At 42.9% G+C, this 19,647-nt stretch overlaps 2 protein-coding genes across 2 annotated transcripts; one reads left to right on the top strand and one right to left on the bottom strand.

The window, feature by feature from the left end:
- Positions 1 to 2,259: 2,259 nt before the first annotated feature.
- On the bottom strand, positions 2,260 to 5,490 carry LOC126985015 (cytochrome b-c1 complex subunit Rieske, mitochondrial-like). The gene is made up of 5 exons (XM_050839251.1): positions 5,206 to 5,490; positions 3,615 to 3,758; positions 3,127 to 3,304; positions 2,804 to 2,952; positions 2,260 to 2,670 (listed from the first exon to the last, which is right to left on the bottom strand). The coding sequence occupies exons 1-5, from the start codon at positions 5,414 to 5,416 to the stop codon at positions 2,531 to 2,533; spliced, it is 822 nt and encodes a 273-aa protein (XP_050695208.1). The 5' UTR covers positions 5,417 to 5,490; the 3' UTR covers positions 2,260 to 2,530.
- Positions 5,491 to 6,943: 1,453 nt separating this feature from the next.
- Positions 6,944 to 10,825, top strand: LOC126985013 (uncharacterized). Its single transcript, XM_050839249.1, has 10 exons — positions 6,944 to 7,074; positions 7,185 to 7,362; positions 7,838 to 7,976; positions 8,059 to 8,233; positions 8,376 to 8,532; positions 8,699 to 8,860; positions 9,422 to 9,621; positions 9,705 to 9,793; positions 10,049 to 10,200; positions 10,580 to 10,825. The coding sequence occupies exons 1-10, from the start codon at positions 7,036 to 7,038 to the stop codon at positions 10,759 to 10,761; spliced, it is 1,473 nt and encodes a 490-aa protein (XP_050695206.1). The 5' UTR covers positions 6,944 to 7,035; the 3' UTR covers positions 10,762 to 10,825.
- Positions 10,826 to 19,647: the final 8,822 nt, after the last annotated feature.

Genomic DNA, 19,647 nt, shown 5'->3' with positions numbered 1-19,647 from the left:
TTGGGGGGTTGAGAGAGAGAGAGAAAAAAAAAACAGTGAAATGGGAAATATAGAAGGCTATTACTTCCTGAAAACAAAAAAGTGAGCTCATTACTGTTCTGCATTAATCAAATGACTCCCATTGCTACAAAAAAACATGTTCATAAATCATCATAATTGCAGACGTAATGAATGATTTATTCTATCCCAGACACATCTATTCCAAAGCTAAGTGACATGACTGTGTATATTTACCGACTACCAGACCCTTTGCCAGCTTCACATAAGTCACCTGCATGTTACTGTCCGCTGAGGAATGGTCTCCTAGATGATCGATACAAAGCCCAGTGATCCTGGGTGCATATCAGCATGCATACAGCCCACCTAGTTATGTGATTACTGCCTCATGCTGCGCCAAACTGATCCACAAACCTCAAAAACCATGATGTGAAATGTATCACTAGCTTCTGAGTACATTATTTTTAGTCACATGAATCTTAATTGTTGTATTTTTCATAGTAAATTGTGCACCAAAAAGCTGTAGACAGTTGATTGGTGCTGAAGTCACTGCCTGTGCTGGCACAGGTAGTTGATTGTTATGATCCTTTGTGTCCATCATGCACAGTATCAGTGAAGCTGCTGTTGTCAGGGAAGCAGGCACCATAGACTTCATTGTAGGTGTTTGTATTCATTGTTTTAAAATATTGCTAGGTGGCTCCATGGTTTATGTTAAGAAAGTTGTGAGGCTGCACCTTACTATAGCTTCTTAGGGAGAGTGGTGTCACTCCTCTGTGTCACCTATGCAGGGCTACATGGCCTTCGTTGCCTTGTTCTGGGATTATTTAATCTTTGCACTGGTCTCGCTGATATTCACTTCCCTTTGATGTGCAATTCAAAGGGTGCCTTGAATTATTTTTCCTATAGAAAATCTATGCCTCGGCCTGTCATCTGTAACCTGTCTGCTTCAGTATGGCCACCAGTGTCCAAACATAGGTAGTGTCACTGGTTCGGTATGGCCACTATATTTTTTTTATATGGCCCATGACCTGCAACCCCAAGTTGGAGTAAATTGTAGGCCATGGTGACATGTGGCAAAAGGTCTAAAAACTGGTCAGTTATCCTCTTTCTCTCCCTCAGTGTGTGATGGTAAAGATGGCTAGTAATGTAATGTAGGATGGATTTGGTGAGAAGAACACAAGGATAGCCATTCACTTCTTCTCAGGCTGGATGCCAGCCATCACAAGTAGGTTTATTTTGTAACCAAAACCACCCAGTAACAATGATATGAATGAAAAAAAATACCAGTGTCTACATGATTATGAGAGGAGCACACTAATGTACATTTCATGCTGTTTTGCTAGTCTCATATTTACGCAGAGTGGCTGGGTGAATGCGGTATTTCATCCAAGGTAGGTGTATTATATAAGTATGCATACCATGTCAGTTATTTGGAAGGAGCATTGTCCTTTTATATGCATTAGTTATTGCCCAATTAAGTGCAAACTGTTGGAACTTTGTGTTCAGCCTATTTAAAATATGACAATGAAAGTGAAGGCTTAACTTTTACTTGGCAAAATGAATGGTAATAATTTGGAGTTTGGTGTAGCCTTGGTTAAGGATGAACACCACGTGTGCTGCATTAGTGAAGTGCTCAGTCTAGATCCCTTATTTAAGACACATGATTCCAGGCCTAGTGTGTGCTCTCGTTAACTCGCAAGATTCGTGCCCCATAGTCAGCTGTTGTAGGGATGATCGGTGAGATTTGATTGGCATTAGACCTTGGACAGTAAAATGAACTTGCATGGAGATCTAGATCATGCCTTAACAAGTTAATGTGACATTTGCAGAATAGAAGTAGCCAAGGTGCCATTCTGTAACATGTATAGTTAGCTGTAGCATTTTCCCACACCTCAGCAACAGACTGCTGACACAGGAATACAAATACAGTTTTTAAGCCACAAATCTAGCCACTAGGAATGTTACATAGTACTAACCTTAAAGATTCGTTGTCTTTTGAGGAGTTAAGGTTCCACCTTCACCTAATATTAAAACTGTCTGTAAATATATAATTAATAGGAAAGCCATCCTTTTGGTGTCCAACCCGAGATGTAGCCACAGGGTGCTTCATGGTTCATGTATTGCCACTGTGTAAATATTGTAATACTGTTCACCTGTCACTAACCTATCACTTTATATCATGTTAAAGTTGTATAGCAATGAAAGTTTTTGTGCTTACAATCTGTTCTATTTCCACATTTCTCAAAGGAGAGCCAAAGGAGCTTAAAATAATTCAAATTTATTTTACATGTCATTGGTTCACACATAAATACCCAAGAAGGGAGCCTTCTGTTTTATACATTATCTACAAGACCAAAACAATGAAATGTGTTATCATTATTGTTCTGTACATGATTTCTCAGGGAATGAAACTTGCACTCGTGATGATCAACCAGATTTGAAGTAACTGTCAAGTCATACACTTTTCATTTCTAGACATTTAAAGAACTTTTTAGCACATAACTTAAGACATATAGTACTATTTCTTCATGCTTTAACCCACTGACAAGAGACCCTCCTCAGGGAACGTGTAGGGAGGCACCTCTAGGTTGAGTGGTGCCGGACCCTTGCGGATACGTCCTGAGGAGTCGTAGTGAGAGCCATGGCAGGGGCAGTAGTAGCCTCCGTAGTCACCTGAAAAAAAAAAGATGCAGATCACAATTATGAGAAAGGATCGAGAAAAAATAAAGTATTAGGATATATGGAAAACAAATAGCATTTTTTTCTACAAATAAAATGGATCTGGAAATGTACAACACCAACATACCTGCATCAGCAATAGGCACACAGCCCAAGTGAGTACACACCCCAATCACCACCAGCCACTTTGGCTCCTGGACACGATCAGCGTCTGCCTCTGGGTCCCTCAAGGTACTGAGATCTACACCGTTCTCGGTCTCAATTTCTGCGTCAGTCCTGTGAGGTGAAGCTCTTAGTTATCACCATCATTTACTTCATTTACTCTATATTCAATGCCCTTTACCTTTGAAAATTTTCTGGTGTAAAAAAAAACTAGTAAAATAGATGAACAGACAAAGATTTCCATGCACACATGACAAATACAAGCTAGTTGTTGTGTAATTGTGTCACCTGTGCTTAATGAAGAGTGGTTTTCCTCTCCACTTGAAGGTGACTGACTTTCCTTCGGGAATCTCACCCAGCTTGATCTCAATCTTGGCGAGGGCAAGGACATCAGCACTGGCCGACATGGATGACACAAACTGAGTCACCACAGTCTTGGCAGTGTACAGGCCAGCCACTGTCCCACCTGATATACACAGCAGAGTTAATGTTTTGCATAAATCGTGTAATGATCATTCTCTCATGACTTTACAACAATTAATTCCAGTAACTCACAACTGATCAAGTAATATCCCACAGCACTAGGAATGTCCTTACAGTTTCTTGTTCATATCCTAGGCTTACCTTTTGTTAAACTACCATAAGACAGGAAGGATTGCACAATACAAAGCAGATGCAATATTTATTTTGGGAGGTTGACTAAGACTACTGGTAGCTTTGTCCTGTTGTCTTTGCTTTCAAAAGGGAAGTGGCACAAGGAGGGAGTACCATCTTACCTCCCACCAGCATGTAGGTGAATGACCTCCGGGAGGAGGCAGACTCTGTGGACTTGGCTCGTGCATCTTTCACGTCTTCCCGCCGGTAGTCACTGAAGTCTGGCACCTGGATGTCCGTATGTGCATATCGCACCTGTGAGGTCACTGCAAAGAGACTATCACCATCACCACTTTTTCTGTGCTTGGCATTTCATGTAATTTGTCAAATTTCTCCTCTATATACCCCATGTTCATTCCAAGGTCACAAACTATAACTTTCTCCATGACTTGGTATTTCATTTAATTTGTCAAGCTTCCCCCTTTCCCTCATTCTCATTCTGAGATTATTTTCTTATGCACTTGTGGGTCATACTAGAAAATTAGTATCACCATTCAAATATAAAAGAATATTAATTTTAATAGTGCTAGGGCCAGGACTTATTTATTTTTGCCTCTGCTTAAGAAATGACATGATTATAGAGTTTAAGGAAAAACAAAATAAGGGAAACATCAAGAAAAGTGTAAGGCTTAATCTAATACTGATTATCAACTAGAGGTTTGTTACACAACTCCCCTGGCTGTCTCTCATAGCCTCATATTTGTGATGTTGAGTTTGAAAATGAGAAAGTAGTGCATGATAATTTGCCTTTTACATGTCTCACTAGCTATAACTGATTTACCATGACCTAACTTTTTAAATAAGTTGGGGCACAAATTAGCTCAGTGGTAGCATGTTATAATTGCAATTGAATAGCTGCATGTTTGACAGTGAGCCACATTGTTATAACATGGGGAGAGGAAGTGCTTTCCTCCAGCTCTAGGAGGGTTACATGGCTAGCTGTTTTGAACCCCATTTTTTCAAATTTTACTTCATAATTATTATTATTATTTTTTTTTATTTTTATTTTTATTTTTTTTTTTTTACTGAATAACATGGTCTTTATACTGTTTCAATGAAAAATTGACACCAGTTAGGTTACTATTTCTTCTGATACCAACCTATTGCTGCTAAAATAGTAACTTTTCACTACTATAATCTATCAATGCTAAGGATGGTAATTTATCATCAGTAAAGACAGTTATCTATCAAAATATTCACACTGGTGCCTTCCTAGTTGTTTTCTAATAACAACAAATGTCATCACTTAAAAAAGCATCATACAGAACTTTACTCAGAAATGAAGTCTAGGTTTCAGAAGTAGACTGCTAAATTATTAAATATTAGCCTTATCATTTAGTGAATTTTGATACACTGGTACAGCAACTATTGCACAAACTTTATGAAACACACACATTGCCTTGGAGGGCGGCCAAGGGCAGGGCAGCTTACGACTACTTGAAGGTGAAGTCCCCGGCTAAATCACTTTAAAATCTACATAGCTGCATCCTTAAGAGTACTACAAAAAGTTCCCTCGATGAACTCCTCGGGGCGCCCGTGCTCCCGGCGGCCCCTCAGCGGCAGGCCTAAGTAAATACCAGACAACCCTTCCCCAACATGGCGGCCGCCGATCAGCTGACGGCGACCAGCTGCCCCCAGCACCACCCAGCGCCCAGCCCCGCGCCGCCCCCGGCCAGCAGGTGAGGCGCGGGGCCCGGCACTCGCCTGACCTACCTGCGACACCGACCCTGGCCCTGAGCGGCCCCGCGGCGCAGCGGCCGGCCATGGCGGCGGCGGAGAGGGCAAGGGTGGGCGGCTGCACCAGGGGGGCCGCCGCGCCCTCCACCACGCCCGGCAGGACGTTCTTGGAGCCGTTGGCCACAGCCTGGGCAGAGGCCTTGACGGCGGGGGCCAGCTGGCCGGACCTGCCGATGTAGGACAGCATCTCGAGGGCCGTGTGCTCCTGGGTGAGTGTGTTGCGTCACTCCGCCGCTAGGGCCGTCCTGGCCGCCGCACGGTTCGTCGGCCGCCGCCTGGCCCGTCTCATTAGTGTTAAGGCACCCAAACAACCATTAGAAAATCAGCAGCACAAAGTTATATTTGCTAATTCGTCTCAAGATTACCCACGAAATACTCATAAGTAGCCAGTCGTCTTATTCACCGCCCATAAATATAAACAAGTATATCACATCAGCTAGTATTTACTTTCAAGACTTACGTAATCGATTACATTATTATTATTATTATTATTATTATTATTATTATTATTATTATTATTATTATTATTACTATCGTTTTTGTCGTACCGTAATCATCGTCATCATCATTGCAATTATAATTATCATAATTACTATGGTAGTATCAGTATTAGTATTATATTTATGGGTCAAGAATATCGGGCATTGTTGAGGAAGTTTAGCGTACTGATATCGAGACTATTCCTGGGAAAAAAAATAATGCTTTTTTATAAAGGGAAAAGTTTTATTTTCCGGAAATTATAAATGACTGGGTGTTCAGTGGGTGTGGTCCACCTCCCTACAGCCAGCCATAAGGGCACACGCCAGCAGATGCATATCCATGTAACCTATATTAGGCAATGTCTTTAGTAGTTTGTAAATACTTCACCAGGCAAGTAAAAATATAGGCTACATACATTATCTCACCACCAAGTAGGCTACATGATCCCACCGACTAATCCTGTACCTATTCAACTTTATTCAAGGCATGCGTTCAACATTCTCCATTAACCACGAGCAATCACGAGCAAACAAAGGATGTGGTATCTGCCCCTTCAGTCACATCAATGACCTTCCGAGATGTAGATCGGCTACTCTTTTATTTATTTATTTTCTTGTCATACAGCTGTTGGTATTCATCCTCTGGTGTTAATTCCTCACTCAGTATGTAGAGGTTATGAAGCCATTTATAGTTATTCGCTCCAAAAAGAAACCATTTAAAACACCAGGACGGGAAGTGTTAACCAAAAATATGTAGATGTGTGAAATGAAGCTTCGACCAAATCTAACTACTTATTTCTGATTCTAAAAAAAAAAAAAGATTTGCTTTGTGAATAGCCTGACTTTTACTCGTTCAATCCAGAATAGCTTCAGTAGTGTAATGATTAGGTTTTGTCAATATTAACTGGTTCATCTCTTACCTGCTTAGTTTACGGTAGGCCTTAAACACCGTGACTACATATGCTTACACCTAGCGATTAATCTCATGGCTGCACACGTTCCTGTTTCTTTGATTTCGTATGCTCAGATGAACTCCAGTCTGGAATCGCATGCCTGGTCATTTATAAGAAGAGTAATTCTCTCACGATAACGTTACACCATATACCATGCCCAACACCTCTCGTTTTGATGCTTAGAAGGGCAGTTACTTAGGCTTTGATGCATGTGGCAAACCCTTAGAAGATGACAATGATTCTGGGAGCCCGAACAGCCCATGAAACTGATTCGTCAGCAGAGACGCTCTTGCTTCCTTGCCGAGGTTGTGGGTCTTGAGGTGAGGAGGTCGCAGTGCAGTGTTGGCACCCCGGGCGAGGCACACCTTACAACCATGCTACTCCCTCGACTGTTATTTGCCGGCCTCGTCATGGTGAGCCGTCTTCATGGTGGTGTTGTGTGTAGTTGGCTTCGTGTAGTGTCTTTTTTTTTTCTGTTAAGCGTTCTTCACGTGTATTAAAGTAATTATGCAATGGATCTTAGGCCTTGATGGTGGAGGCGGGGGTGACCAAGCCCGAAACGCACACTCACTCGCCCGCGTATGCCCCGCTTGAGGATGCGGCGCCGCGAGGTCACCAGCAGGAACCTCCACCCTTCGCTGCACAGAACCAGCCGCCCTCGCACCCTGGCCTCCTACCAGCGCGGCCAGTGGTCAACAGAGGTGAGGAAGTAGTGGTTGTTCTATATGATTGGAAAATGCTTAGTTTAACCGGATGCTTGAAGGGTAGACTTTTGTAGGCGAGTACATGCCTCGGGGTCACTGGAAAATAAGTGAATGCTTTAATATTCCTACGGGGAGGGTGTTGTCCTCGGTCCAATCACCTAATCCCTCCGTTAAAAAGTTTGGTTTTCCGACGGTTCATGCGAGTCTAGTCCTATATAGTAAGGTAACTGAAAAAACGACCATGTAATTACTACATACAAATTCATTACCAGGGCCATATGAAATAAGGAATGACAGCACAGTAACCTTATACAACTAATATACTACGGTTCACTGAAACTAAACTAAATCCATGAAAATGGTTAGCTTTCCCAGGTGTTGGAAAAGGAACGACCAAAGTCGATGGTCGGGATGTAGTTCTAACTTCTAGAAGTGATTAATTGATATCTCTAAAGATGTGCCCATTCTACAGTACCGTCGAGTCCAAGTACTGGGGCGGGCAGCACATCGCACTTCCCGAGTCAGCTGGGCTTGTACTCCGAGGTGGGACCGCGCAAGGTGGTAAACACGCAAGTCAGGTGTTTGAAGACGCACATGCAGGTTCAGTTGAGGTGGGTCACGCAGAGTAGTTGTGAAGGTAATTACAAATTCTGATTGTTTAGTTCTCCAAAGGTAATCATCTGATCTTTGCAGTTTTTCGGCTCCCTTCTCTGGTTACATCTATCCGCACCAGCACTTCTCGGAGTGCATGCTGTTCCGCGGCCAGGGCGCTCAGGAAGCGTACATGGACCTCAAGCACGGCACCTGTGGAGACGAAGAGAACAGAGTTATTCTTAGGGACAGGTCCTACCTGGACCCTGTCATAGAGGTGAGCTGCATGAACTCTGCTCGGAATAGGTAGTTGAAACTTGTGCAAAGTCGCGTAAGGCTGAATGACACTGAGCGGCAGCTCACGTTCATTATAAGCTGACATGGTTGTGTAGCATCATGACACTATTGCGGTCTTTCAGCACCGCCTGATGATCCAGTGGGAACCCGACATTGTGTGTGAAGACGACGTAAGTGTGATCGTTCGTTGCGACCGACCAGACGACTTCAATAAGACGATCGAGTGGAGCTTCGCTACACGCCAGCTGCGCGCCACCCTGGAGAGTGCTCAGCACCCAGGCGAGTGTCTCTGAGACAGGGTTTTGTAACTGGTGACGTATGATTGTTGAGAAGACTTGTACTCCTGACAGATTCCCGACAGATTTCATGCAGGACCAAAAATCTGTCCCAGAGGCAGGTAGTTTATTGTAGTTAGAAAAATTATATATTCAACCGTTTCGTACAGGACCCAAAATGTGGATGGAGATTCAGCGAGGCGAGGGACCCACAGCCCCGTCGCTCAACAACGAGTTGGTGTACATTGGAGACGTCCTCACCCTCATCTTCACCCTAACTGATGAGGTCTATTGGTTCGACTCCAACATTTTGGCTTGTTTCGCGGTGGACGGTGAGTTCTAAGGACGTAAGATATGAACGTGAAACGGTCTGGAAGGCGTAGAGATCAGCTCCTGTAGACCTTTCACCACCTATCCTCCCCTTCTATGAGTATCCCCACCTATCCTCCCCTTCTATGAGTAACTTTAAAGGTGCATGTAGTATCGGCACTCGCCACACAATTGCAAAGCTTATCCCACTCTTCTACCATTATTGTAATCCACATATTTGCTTTTATCCTTTAAACAATTTTAACTTTTCTATCGTCTAACTATCGGAACCTTATCAATGTTATCCTCGGTGGTTTTATATTTCCAAAGAAAGCAATTTATTTTAATGTATTATAAGTTCCTAGAAAGCTGAACCACTTTCATTTGTACGAATCTGAACAGTATTAGTTTGCTAAAGTCTGTCCATTCTATAGAAAGGGAAGCAAAACTTCAAAGTAAGAGAGGAGGTCTTAACTACGTTATTTTAATGTGGTGGCAATTTTTAGCCCATATCCATTTTGCTTTTCAAGGCTTTGTTGAGCAAGCTATTCTTTTTTATTTTTGTACTGAAACTGTTCCCCCAGGTGGCGAAAAGAAGTCCCAGATTGAGTGGGACACAAGCAAAAACGCTGAAGTGGCCCAAGCCTCCAGGGTATACAGCGGTGAGATGACCGTGGTGGAGTCTGGCTGTTCTGTCAAGCCAAAGATATTCTCCCACTTCATTAAGGAAAGACACACGCGGACCAACGGTGACCTTGTGACTCTGCATTACGCATTCTTCAAGGTAAAAGAGATCTACGTTCTTGCCAATGTGCTTTACCTCGATGCATATACCCACAAGTTTTTTTGATTGGCAATTTGTTTCAGGCCTTCAGGTTCCCGACCTCCAACAAGGTTGTTCTGCAGTGCCACGTCCAAGTGTGCTACAAGATCTGCCCTGAGCCGCCCCCCTGCAGGTAGATAAGTAATGTTAGAGGTCCGAAGAAACGATTATAACATCAAATTCTGCAGATATTCTGTTTTAACTAATTGCTGCAATTGGCATATGTATGTTTGTAAGTTCATATGCATGTTTAAGATAATCCCGACTAAAGGGAGCATATATCTTTACAACAATATTATAATGCATGACTTCGTAATCAGCCGGTATGTCACGAGTGCTCCTTATTTCTCGGTGAAGCAGTGACTTGCACTACTTTATCTTCCCGCAGCGAATCTTTCCACCCAAGACGGAGCGAAGAAGTGAAGAGGCGACGTAGGCGACAGGTGGAGGAGGTCGCACAGAACGGGGCGCATGAAGTGGATCAGGTGGACATGTACCGCTCCGTGGAAGTGGTGTCCGCCGAGGAGAGCGGCGAGAAACGTGAGCAATTTTAGTTTGTTCTTTTGAGAAAGTGAAGATTAGTCATGCCCTTCAGCGCCCTTCAAAAAACTGGTTTTAATCTATTGATCTAAAAATTTGTTCATAATTTGTTCCTCTTGTTAGGATTATCTAAACCTTACCCATGAACGCCTTACCCATATTAGCTTCTACCAAAATTTCTAACCATTGGTGGATTAGTAATTGATATAACTAACGTGTTCAGTTATCAAGTTGGACATTGCATTAGTTATAATATGAAATTAAAATAACCCTGACCAAAGATTCTTTAAAATATTTAATTAATAGTTGTCAGTTATTAGCTTCGGAACTATTCATTAGTAGCACGAATTTACTATAAGACTGGTGAACGTGTCTGCAGGAGTCCCCGTGGCGGCGCAGACGGAGGAGCCGCACGACTGCTGTGCCCACCCCCACGCCGCGCCCGTGTCCACCGTCAACACAGTGATGGTGGTGCTGCTGTGCATAATGCTGATGCTGGTGCTGTGCCTGGCGATAGTCATCCTCAGGGACAGGAAGAGCCGCAATTTACCGCAGAAATAGTTTTATGTGAGTTTGTTCGCGTTATAATTTTTATTGCATATATTATAGTTATATTCTCACAATACCCAAGAGTTTCATTGGAAGCCATGCATGAAGTTAACGGTGGTATGGATAAACTGGTGATCCTCGTGGATGAGTCTCCTTATGGTGCGGGTTAATGGAATTCCTTCGTCCCACCTGTTCACTCTGACCTTCGTTGAATATCACCACCCTTGTCCTTCTCTTGTACCCTTAAGTTAAAAAAATCTTCTCCATGTCGTCTTGAGAGGTGGCAAGGAACCATTCTCTACCCCACACGTTCCCATCACGGAGCCCCACTCCTATTTATCATCCACTCCTATTTTTCATTCTACTGCAACGATACACAACTGGTACTTTCTAAATAGTATATGTAGAAATACGTGCCACCCCGCTTATACCATAACTAACAAACTATAATATACTATTGTATCAGACCAAACTCTTATCCATTGAATTGTGTAATCGGAAACGAACCAGGTGATCACATTCTATAATATGTACTTTACACTTTCTATAATATGTACTTTACACTTTTCTGGAAGATGTTAGGCAGTCTTTAGAAATGAAGTGGATGTATGACTTGTCTAAAAAAAAAGCTTGTCACAGGAAAGTTGAATTTATGATAGGATGATTGTGTTGATCATTAACTAGGATGATTGTGTTGGTCATTAACTACCCCTGTTAAGTGGTTAAGTTTGGTATAATCCTTAATAGTGGGAGTGATTTAAGTTAAGCAGAAATGCATTTAAATAGAACTGCGTAATGTCTGCGAACAACCATCGAGCAGTTTCATAGAGGCAGTGTGGGGAGAGGGGGGGTAGCTGATGGAGGAGGAATGGGGCGGTGAAGTTAGTCGTTCGTTCTAAAGGGTTTTACCATCTTCCCACGCGAGGAAGATTGCATACGTATCACCTAATAAGTATGAGTATAAAGAACCTAATTAGTAGAAGTATCAGCCGGTACAAATTGTTAAAGTCTTGCATTTAACACTGAATACGGAGGTGGTTAGTAAGCTACAACACAATAGGGCGTTCGGTGCTTCAGTATTGAGAGTGAAGCGGACGAGTCTCTGAGTATCTACTTCTGGCTTCACGCGCCCAGTCCCGCCAATCCAGCGTCAGTTTCGGGTCAGAGGGAGACGTGGAAGGTCAGTCACGTTTGGCAGGTGAACAAAACTAAGTACCTTGACAATAGTTTTAGATGTGACCTTGGAAGTGTAAAGGTTTAGTGACTTCTGGTTGTGACTATTATTGCAATGAATGACTTTAGTATTAGTGAGGGTTGAAAGGGTGCCTGCTCGTGATCTTGGAAGCAGTGAAAAGGAGGAGGAGGAGGAGAGAGGCTGTGAGGGTAACAAGCCCCAATCACACTTCTATTTATATTTTTTACTTTTTTTATCACTTTCATTCATTTAAAACCCTTGTAACAAATATTTTATCTTCCTACATCCACTTTCCGGGGTCTGTATTATATCATTTTACATAACTTATTGATTGATAGTTTATTGTTGCAAGTAAATAACAAAGGAGAATGGAGGAGCATGCCATCCCAACCCCCAGGCAGTACAGTGTGATTATACAACTAAGGATTTTATTTAAGCGTTAGTTGCCCGTGTAAGCGTAAAAACTAATATTTTCTAAAGATATCCCTTCGGAGTATCTGTTTGGCATTACAAGCTGCTCATGGGATACACGTGTGACACTGCGTTTTAAGATTTGCAGTGCCTTTATGTAGTGAACGACTTTAGTAATATCTGGTGCTTTCTGTTGCCCTGCCTAGATGTGTATATATATGTAGTATCAGTAAGCTGCTCAAATAATTTCGACTCGCTTCAGTTCCGATTCCGTTCGACTTATTGTTTGATTAATGGTCATAATGGTATTTACTCTCCTGCCATCCCTCACGCCACGCCAGTCTTCCAGTCATCTATGTAATTGTCAGTATTTCTCACTCTCTGACTTTCCCGAATTTCACTTCCCGTTCTTCATGCGAGTGTTGCAGTGTTGCGCCCATCTTCCCCCCCCCCCCCCTCCCTCCCTCCATCCCGGCTCTTCATGCACTCAAGGCACCTCGACCCAACCGACCCAGAACACACACACACACACACACACACACACACACACACACACACACTTTCTAGAATATAGTGATAGAGTACAGTAATTAGCTTGCTCGTGGCTGTTATTAGCAAAAAATACATACGCACACGAAATGGACACACACACACACACACACACACACTCTACCATCTCGCCAACACTCTCTTGCACTCCATAGCGCATGAAGGCGGGAACGAAGTCGATTTTCAGCTATCAACCCAGGCACCGTTAAAGCTCACACCGTTTAGACACGTGGATGGGGAAGCTTTGATAAACATAGTCTGTACCTGACGGATGGGAAGGGCGGGAGGAGGGCGCACATTTAATAACCCTTATGGTGTACCTGGCTGGGCGTATGGGTGTGACGGAGCAGTTCGAGGGTGTGAGGGTGCGAGGGTGCCTACTGCTGCGCGTCGTGGTGGGTAAATGGGTTTTCCACTGACATACAACTCTTGATAAATTGATGTGACTTTGTATAGCTAACTGTGTTTACTGCCATAGACCGGAGGAGACGCCGTGAAAAATAAGGCTGCTGGTATAGGTGATGAACAAGAGAATGGATAAATAAGAGGACAGGAGAGACGATGAAAGGAAAAACAAAGATGGTGAAAAGGATGATTGATATATGGGTGTTGCGCTGACATACTGTTGTTGAGCTGATGTGACTGTGTAGCTAACTGTATGTACTGCCATAGGAGGAAAGGAGAGACGATAGAAGAAAGATCAGAAAGCTTGAATTTGTGATGAAAGGGAGGGGTGTGGGGGGTAATGAGTGGAGATAATAAATAAATTAATGTAACTTTGTAGCTAACTCTATTTATTGCACTATATTGCCATAGGAGGACAGGAGAAGAGGCGTTAGAAGAAGAAAAAACAAAGCTAGTATTAATGACGTAAGGGAGGATGGGATAATGAGTTTTGCCCTGAGATAAAAAAAAGATAGATGAGATGAAAAAAATGTTGAAGGATGCGCATGCGGCCTACTGCGATTTATTATCATTATCATTATTATTATTATTATTATTGGTTGATAAGGTGAGAGAGAGAGAGAGAGAGAGAGAGAGAGAGAGAGAGAGAGAGAGAGAGAGAGAGAGAGAGAGAGAGAGAGAGAGAGAGAGAGAGAGAGAGAGAATGTATGTGCGTCAACCAAGAAGACAGGTAGACAGACGGAGAGACAGCAAGACAGACAGATAAACAGAAACAAAGAAATAGAACAGTACAGAGAAACACGTAAACAGACAGACAAACAGAAAAGGAGCGGTGTTTCGATACAGACAGACAACCCGCCACTCACCCATACACACACACACACACACACACACACACACACACACACACACACACACACACACACACACACACACACACACACAGGACGTCACCCGAGAAATATTAATTGATACCAACGGGCCTCGACTTTTTTCGCTCCCTTTACGGTGACTTAGCGAAGGGCGGGGCGCTCCTTTACCGCTGCGTGGGCGTGGGTGGTGGTGGTGGTGGTGGTATTGGTGGCAGTAGTAGCAGCAGTAGTAGTAGTAGTAGTAGTAGTAGTTGTTATAGTATAGCCGCGGATGCACAGTTAAGTAATTTGCGTTATCATGGTAATGCTAAATGATAGTAATTTTAGCGCACTTATCTTCAAATTTGGCGTTACAGAGTGTGAAGAATGTATTTCATTTTATCATTATCAAGGAAGATGATATTGTATTAAGAAATAAATCTTATCTTAACTACTTTTACGAACTCGTACTTATATGAGGACAAATTTCAGAGTGTGCGTTTGTGTGCGTGTGTGTGTGTGTGTGTGTGTGTGTGTGTGTGTGTACACGCTCCAAATTCTGCAAACAATGAACACCCAGAATTACAATGTATGAAAAGTCAACACAGAGTATCATCATTCTGGGGTGCGCTGCATTACCTCCTCCACAACACCACACCACACCACACCACACCACACCCCACCCCACCCCGACACGACACGACACGACACGACACGACACATTTTTATCATTATTATATTATTATTATTAAGGAATTAAAAGAGAAGGGTCCTGGCACAGTAAATACGTGACGTAGAAACTAAGAATGTGATAGGGAAATGAGACGAATGACAAAGCTTCAATCTGCTAGTATAAAAAATGAAGTCAAAATCAAATAATAAAGTATGAAGCGTGAGGAAACTTGAGCTAAAAAAATGAGGAGTAGCGAACAAAATGAACATAGGCGTATATATTAAAGAAAGTTCATTGAGGCGGGGATGAGCAAAACGAGGATGCTTCTGTCAGAGTGCCGGTGTACACAACAAACAAACAGACAATGGAAAAGCAAACCAGGTTAAGCAGGGGCAAGGAAGGAGCTGCTGGAGAGGCGCAAGTCAACAGAAATAACTGTAATACGAAACCTCTGCCATTGTATAGATATTGTGCAGAACGGCGGTTGTGTGTGTGTGTGTGTGGGGGGGGGGGTATGAACGGTCGACTTGAACCATCCACCCATTCCCCACCCACACCCACACCCACGCCCATCCACCCCCAACCCCACACCCACACTCCACCTTCAGCACTAATTCCTGCAGCGGCCCGGATAACGCTTTCTATAGACCACTCCAGGAGCTTGGCGATATAGGGCAGTGTGGTGTGTGTAGAGGCAGGTGTGTGGGTGGCTGGATAGACAGGTAGGAAGCGTAATATAATTGTAATTTTTGAAGGTCAGGTACCGTAGCTTTGTGGTTTAGAGCAGTGTGGAATAACCAAGAAAACTGGTTGGTAGGTAGGCAGGTAGGTAGCCGGGTAGGTATTGGGCAAGGATGTGTAAGTATCGATTACTCTTATGACTATTACAGTTTATTTTTGTAATGTATATAAACACCGTATGTGCCAATGTGAGGTGATTAAAAGTGTTGCCAGTTATTAATAATGTGGGGGGGGGGGGGGGTTCAACCTTTCTTCAAGTCAGGTATTATTATTATTATTATTATTATTATTATTATTATTATTGTTGTTGTTGTTTTCTGTTCTCAAAGGATTCTGATTGCTCTATGATAAGTTTCCTGTTCGGCTACGAGTTTATTTATTATTTACTTATTTATTTGTTTACCTATTTATGTAATCATTTATTGACCTTTTCTTTTTATCATAATGTTTTTTTTTTTTTTGTTGACTTTAAGTAATAATGATAATCTCGCTGAGTTATTCTGCGCCCATTCATATATTCTGAAGAAGTCAGTCCGTGCATTGGTATAAGGAATATGGGAAATAACCCCACCCACCCCTCTTATTATTGTTTATTACTCTCTCTCTCTCTCTCTCTCTCTCTCTCTCTCTCTCTCTCTCTCTCTCTCTCTCTCTCTCTCTCTCCTTCTCTCTCCTCCTCCCTCCCCCCTATATCGGCACAATGAACTAGCCTGCACCTGCTGGGCGCCCCAAAAAATGACATAGGAGGGAACTGAACCGCATCAGAAATAACGTTGCGGCGAGCGAGCGAGTGAGTGAGCGGAGATGAGAGAGAAAGAGGGAGAGAAAGAGAGGGCGTCACTCAGTATAAGTTCTTCAGTTTTACCCACAGCTGAGCAGGAGTAACGTTCTGACGAGTGAGTGAAGCGAGTGAACGAGGAAGGTGTGGCCCGGGGTTAGCTCAGTACACAGGAGCCGTCGTAGGTAAGAGGAGGAGGAGCGGGAAAGGATCATTAGTGTGAGGGAAAGCAGCGCAAGGTTGAGGTGTTGGTAGTTGCTGCTTGGCCTTGTGTACAACTTGCGAGTGGTTGCCTAAAGGGGATACTATTACATTGGGCATATTTTCCGTGGATCTTCAGTCAAACCATGATTTCCGCTAACGTGGTCCTCAATTGTTTGTTGTTATTGCTGCTGATGAAGATGATGAGTAATACCGTCGTCCTTCAGTGAAATCTACCGTAGCTTTGGAAGATCGTGGACACGTCAGAAAACCACGCAAATATGAGAGCCACGCCAGCGGAAATCGTGGTTTGACTGAAGATTCATGGAAAATTTGCCCAGTGTAATAGCCCCTTTAAGCGTCAATGAGATCTCTTCCCTCCTCGTGTTGTATTTAACTTTATCTTTGCCTCCGTGGTGCAGTGGCTAGCATGACTAACTACGAATCCGCGGGCCTGGGTAGCCGGCGTGCAGCTTACCCAGTTGCTCATCGTCCCTTTTGGGCTGGTCGGTAAATTAGTACCTGAGGAAACCTGGGGAAGGGAAACTGTGGAAACCCGGATGTCACGCTGTCCCTGTGTCAAGGGCTAATGTGGCGGAAATGAGCACCGGGGCCACGCGCAGTATAGCGTATGCCCCCCCACTTTACCTTAAATAAAGAGGGAAAAGAACGGTTAGTTTGAAGCAGAGGTAATTGGAAAAAGGAAAATGAGGGATAGTGTAAATTTTTGTAGTTTGTGTGACTTGAGGACTTTTCTCTCCATCTTGTTGTGTATTCATTTTTTTCTTTGCGTCAATAGTTTGATGAGTGATGAGACTCTTCATAGGGTGGATAGGAGGAGGTAATGTACACTCATAAATTGGCTTCGAAGTTTTCTCCTATGTAAACGACCTGTGATGTGAGGTAACGTAGAGTAATTTAATGAAAGGAAAGACGTCTCCATATCCTGATACGTAGCATTGCTTTGAATTAGAATAAACGTTTTAAATCCGCAATCTTTAACGAGGAGCCGCGGAGCACGTGAGACACATGAACAGACAAATAATGTTAAGTGTATATGAATCCGCAATGTTTAACGAGGTGCTGCGAGAATGCACATCAAACCAATGAACAGAAAAAAAAAGAAAGTCGAACAGTGACGAGTGGTTTGGCAGAACAATATTGAGTCTCCCCGCTCACTTGAAACGTTGATGGAGATTGGAACGTTTGCCTACTGACTGAGAAGCGATGCATTGCAGAAGCTAATGAACTTGCAAGAAACGTAAGGAATTAAGGAGTGACAGACTTGGTAACTAAATGCCTGCCGCTGAGTGGATATCTCTAGAATCCCTGTTTAAAAAGTCAGATATTCCCGGCCTTGTGTAATATTTGCTTCCGTCACATCATACCGCAGAGACCGAAGAAAGGAACTGAGGACATATTAATTACGGAATTGCTGAGTCGTTCATAAAATCAGACGTTCCTTGCTCTGTAATGTTCCCAGGCAGATTTTAGCAAAAGTGGCTGGCGTCATATGACTGAAAATAGAAAAAAAGTGGAATGTCTGATGGTTAGCAGTGTTAAAATGCCGAACTGGTGCAGGAATAAGAATAAAGCACACTGACTGAGGGAAGAAGGACTTGACGATGAAAGGAACATAACTGGAGTGGTGTTGAGTTTGACAATAGAAGAAACACTAAATCTAACGGGGAAATGAGGACCTTTAGTCAGAGAACATTGTGCAAGCTTGTGATACTTTTTTTCTGACGGTTATTCTCTCGTTACAGTAACTTCGTGGACGAACAGAATCGCTAATGCTGGTGAACAGCTATAGTGCATGAAGAAGGGACTGGGAAGACGTTACACAGGAAGATTAAACTGTAAAGATAGGTTCCTGAAGTGACGTGAAAGAAATGTAGAGGCAGAGAAGAAGAAGAAGAAGAAGACGAAGAAGAAGCAGAAGAGGAAGGCCATGGATTCTTGCGGTGCCCAGGGACAAGTGGGATCCTTTTCTTCCTCCTCATTCCTCTCCTCTTCCTCGTCCTCCTCCTCGTCCGCCTCCTCCTCCTCGACCTCTTCCTTCAGGTGGCTCTCCAGCATCGCCTCGAGGACCAAGCTGATCTCCACCTTCAGATGTGACCAGCGGACCAAGGTATGTGTTTGCCTGTTTGTTCTTACTTGTTTGTTCCTACAGGTGTGTTTTTATCTACCTGTATTTTCTTTCCTATACGTATTTTTTACCTACTTTTCTTTTTATGTTTTATATTTTCGTAACTATTTATTTTCACATCTGCTTTCTTATCTGTTTGTTTTATCTAATTGTATTTTTAGGGCATTGTTTAATATCTTATGTGTATAGTTTTGGGGGGTTATCGTGTGTATGTGTGTGTGTGTGTGTGTGTAATTCTTATATCATATAGTAGATATTAGATTATACTGAGGTCTTTTAAAACACTACACCAGTATATGGAATGTGCACACTTATTTGACTAACCTTTCGGGATTTATTTGATGCATTTAACACAGAAGAGAACACCACACATTGCCAAATATTTCGGGAGCTTTGTGATTTTATTAATGTTTCGTTATAAGTCGTCTGCGTCATTAAAGAGGACACTTATATCACTGGTTTCAATGGTTACGTGTCTTTTTGTTTATGTAGTGCTGAAGGTACAAACTGTAATACTGGTGGGTGGTGGTAAATGTACAAGTTACCGCCTTCATCATCATCTTCGGCCATTACTGCGGGACAAAGAACTTTTTCAGCGTTCCCCCACTCCGTCTGATGTCAATGTAGCTACTCGATCCTGCTTCAATAAATGCTCTAGTTTTAGTCGGGTCACTTAGGGCGGAAAAAAGGCTTTCGCTTCACCTTAGGTGAAGGAAGTATTTTGAGGGTCTTATCCTAAGCATTTTGTGCCGCTGAATCCGAAAATCATAGTTGGGTCACTCGTTATTGGTAAGTTTTTGCGCAAATTGCAAATTTCGGAAATTGGCAAGAAAAAATTGCAGAATGAGAACCAGACGTCGTAGGACCCTGGTTTTTGTCTTAAAATGAAGCTTTTTAAGAGTGCATAAAATGTTATGTAGTACTCCGTGGTTGTATCTGTTCGCA

The sequence above is a fragment of the Eriocheir sinensis genome, chromosome 58 (genome assembly GCF_024679095.1).
Source record: "Eriocheir sinensis breed Jianghai 21 chromosome 58, ASM2467909v1, whole genome shotgun sequence".
Taxonomy (NCBI): Eukaryota; Metazoa; Arthropoda; class Malacostraca; order Decapoda; family Varunidae; genus Eriocheir; species Eriocheir sinensis.
Note: the sequence above shows the minus strand (reverse complement) of the source record. Positions and strands in the feature narration are given on the sequence as shown.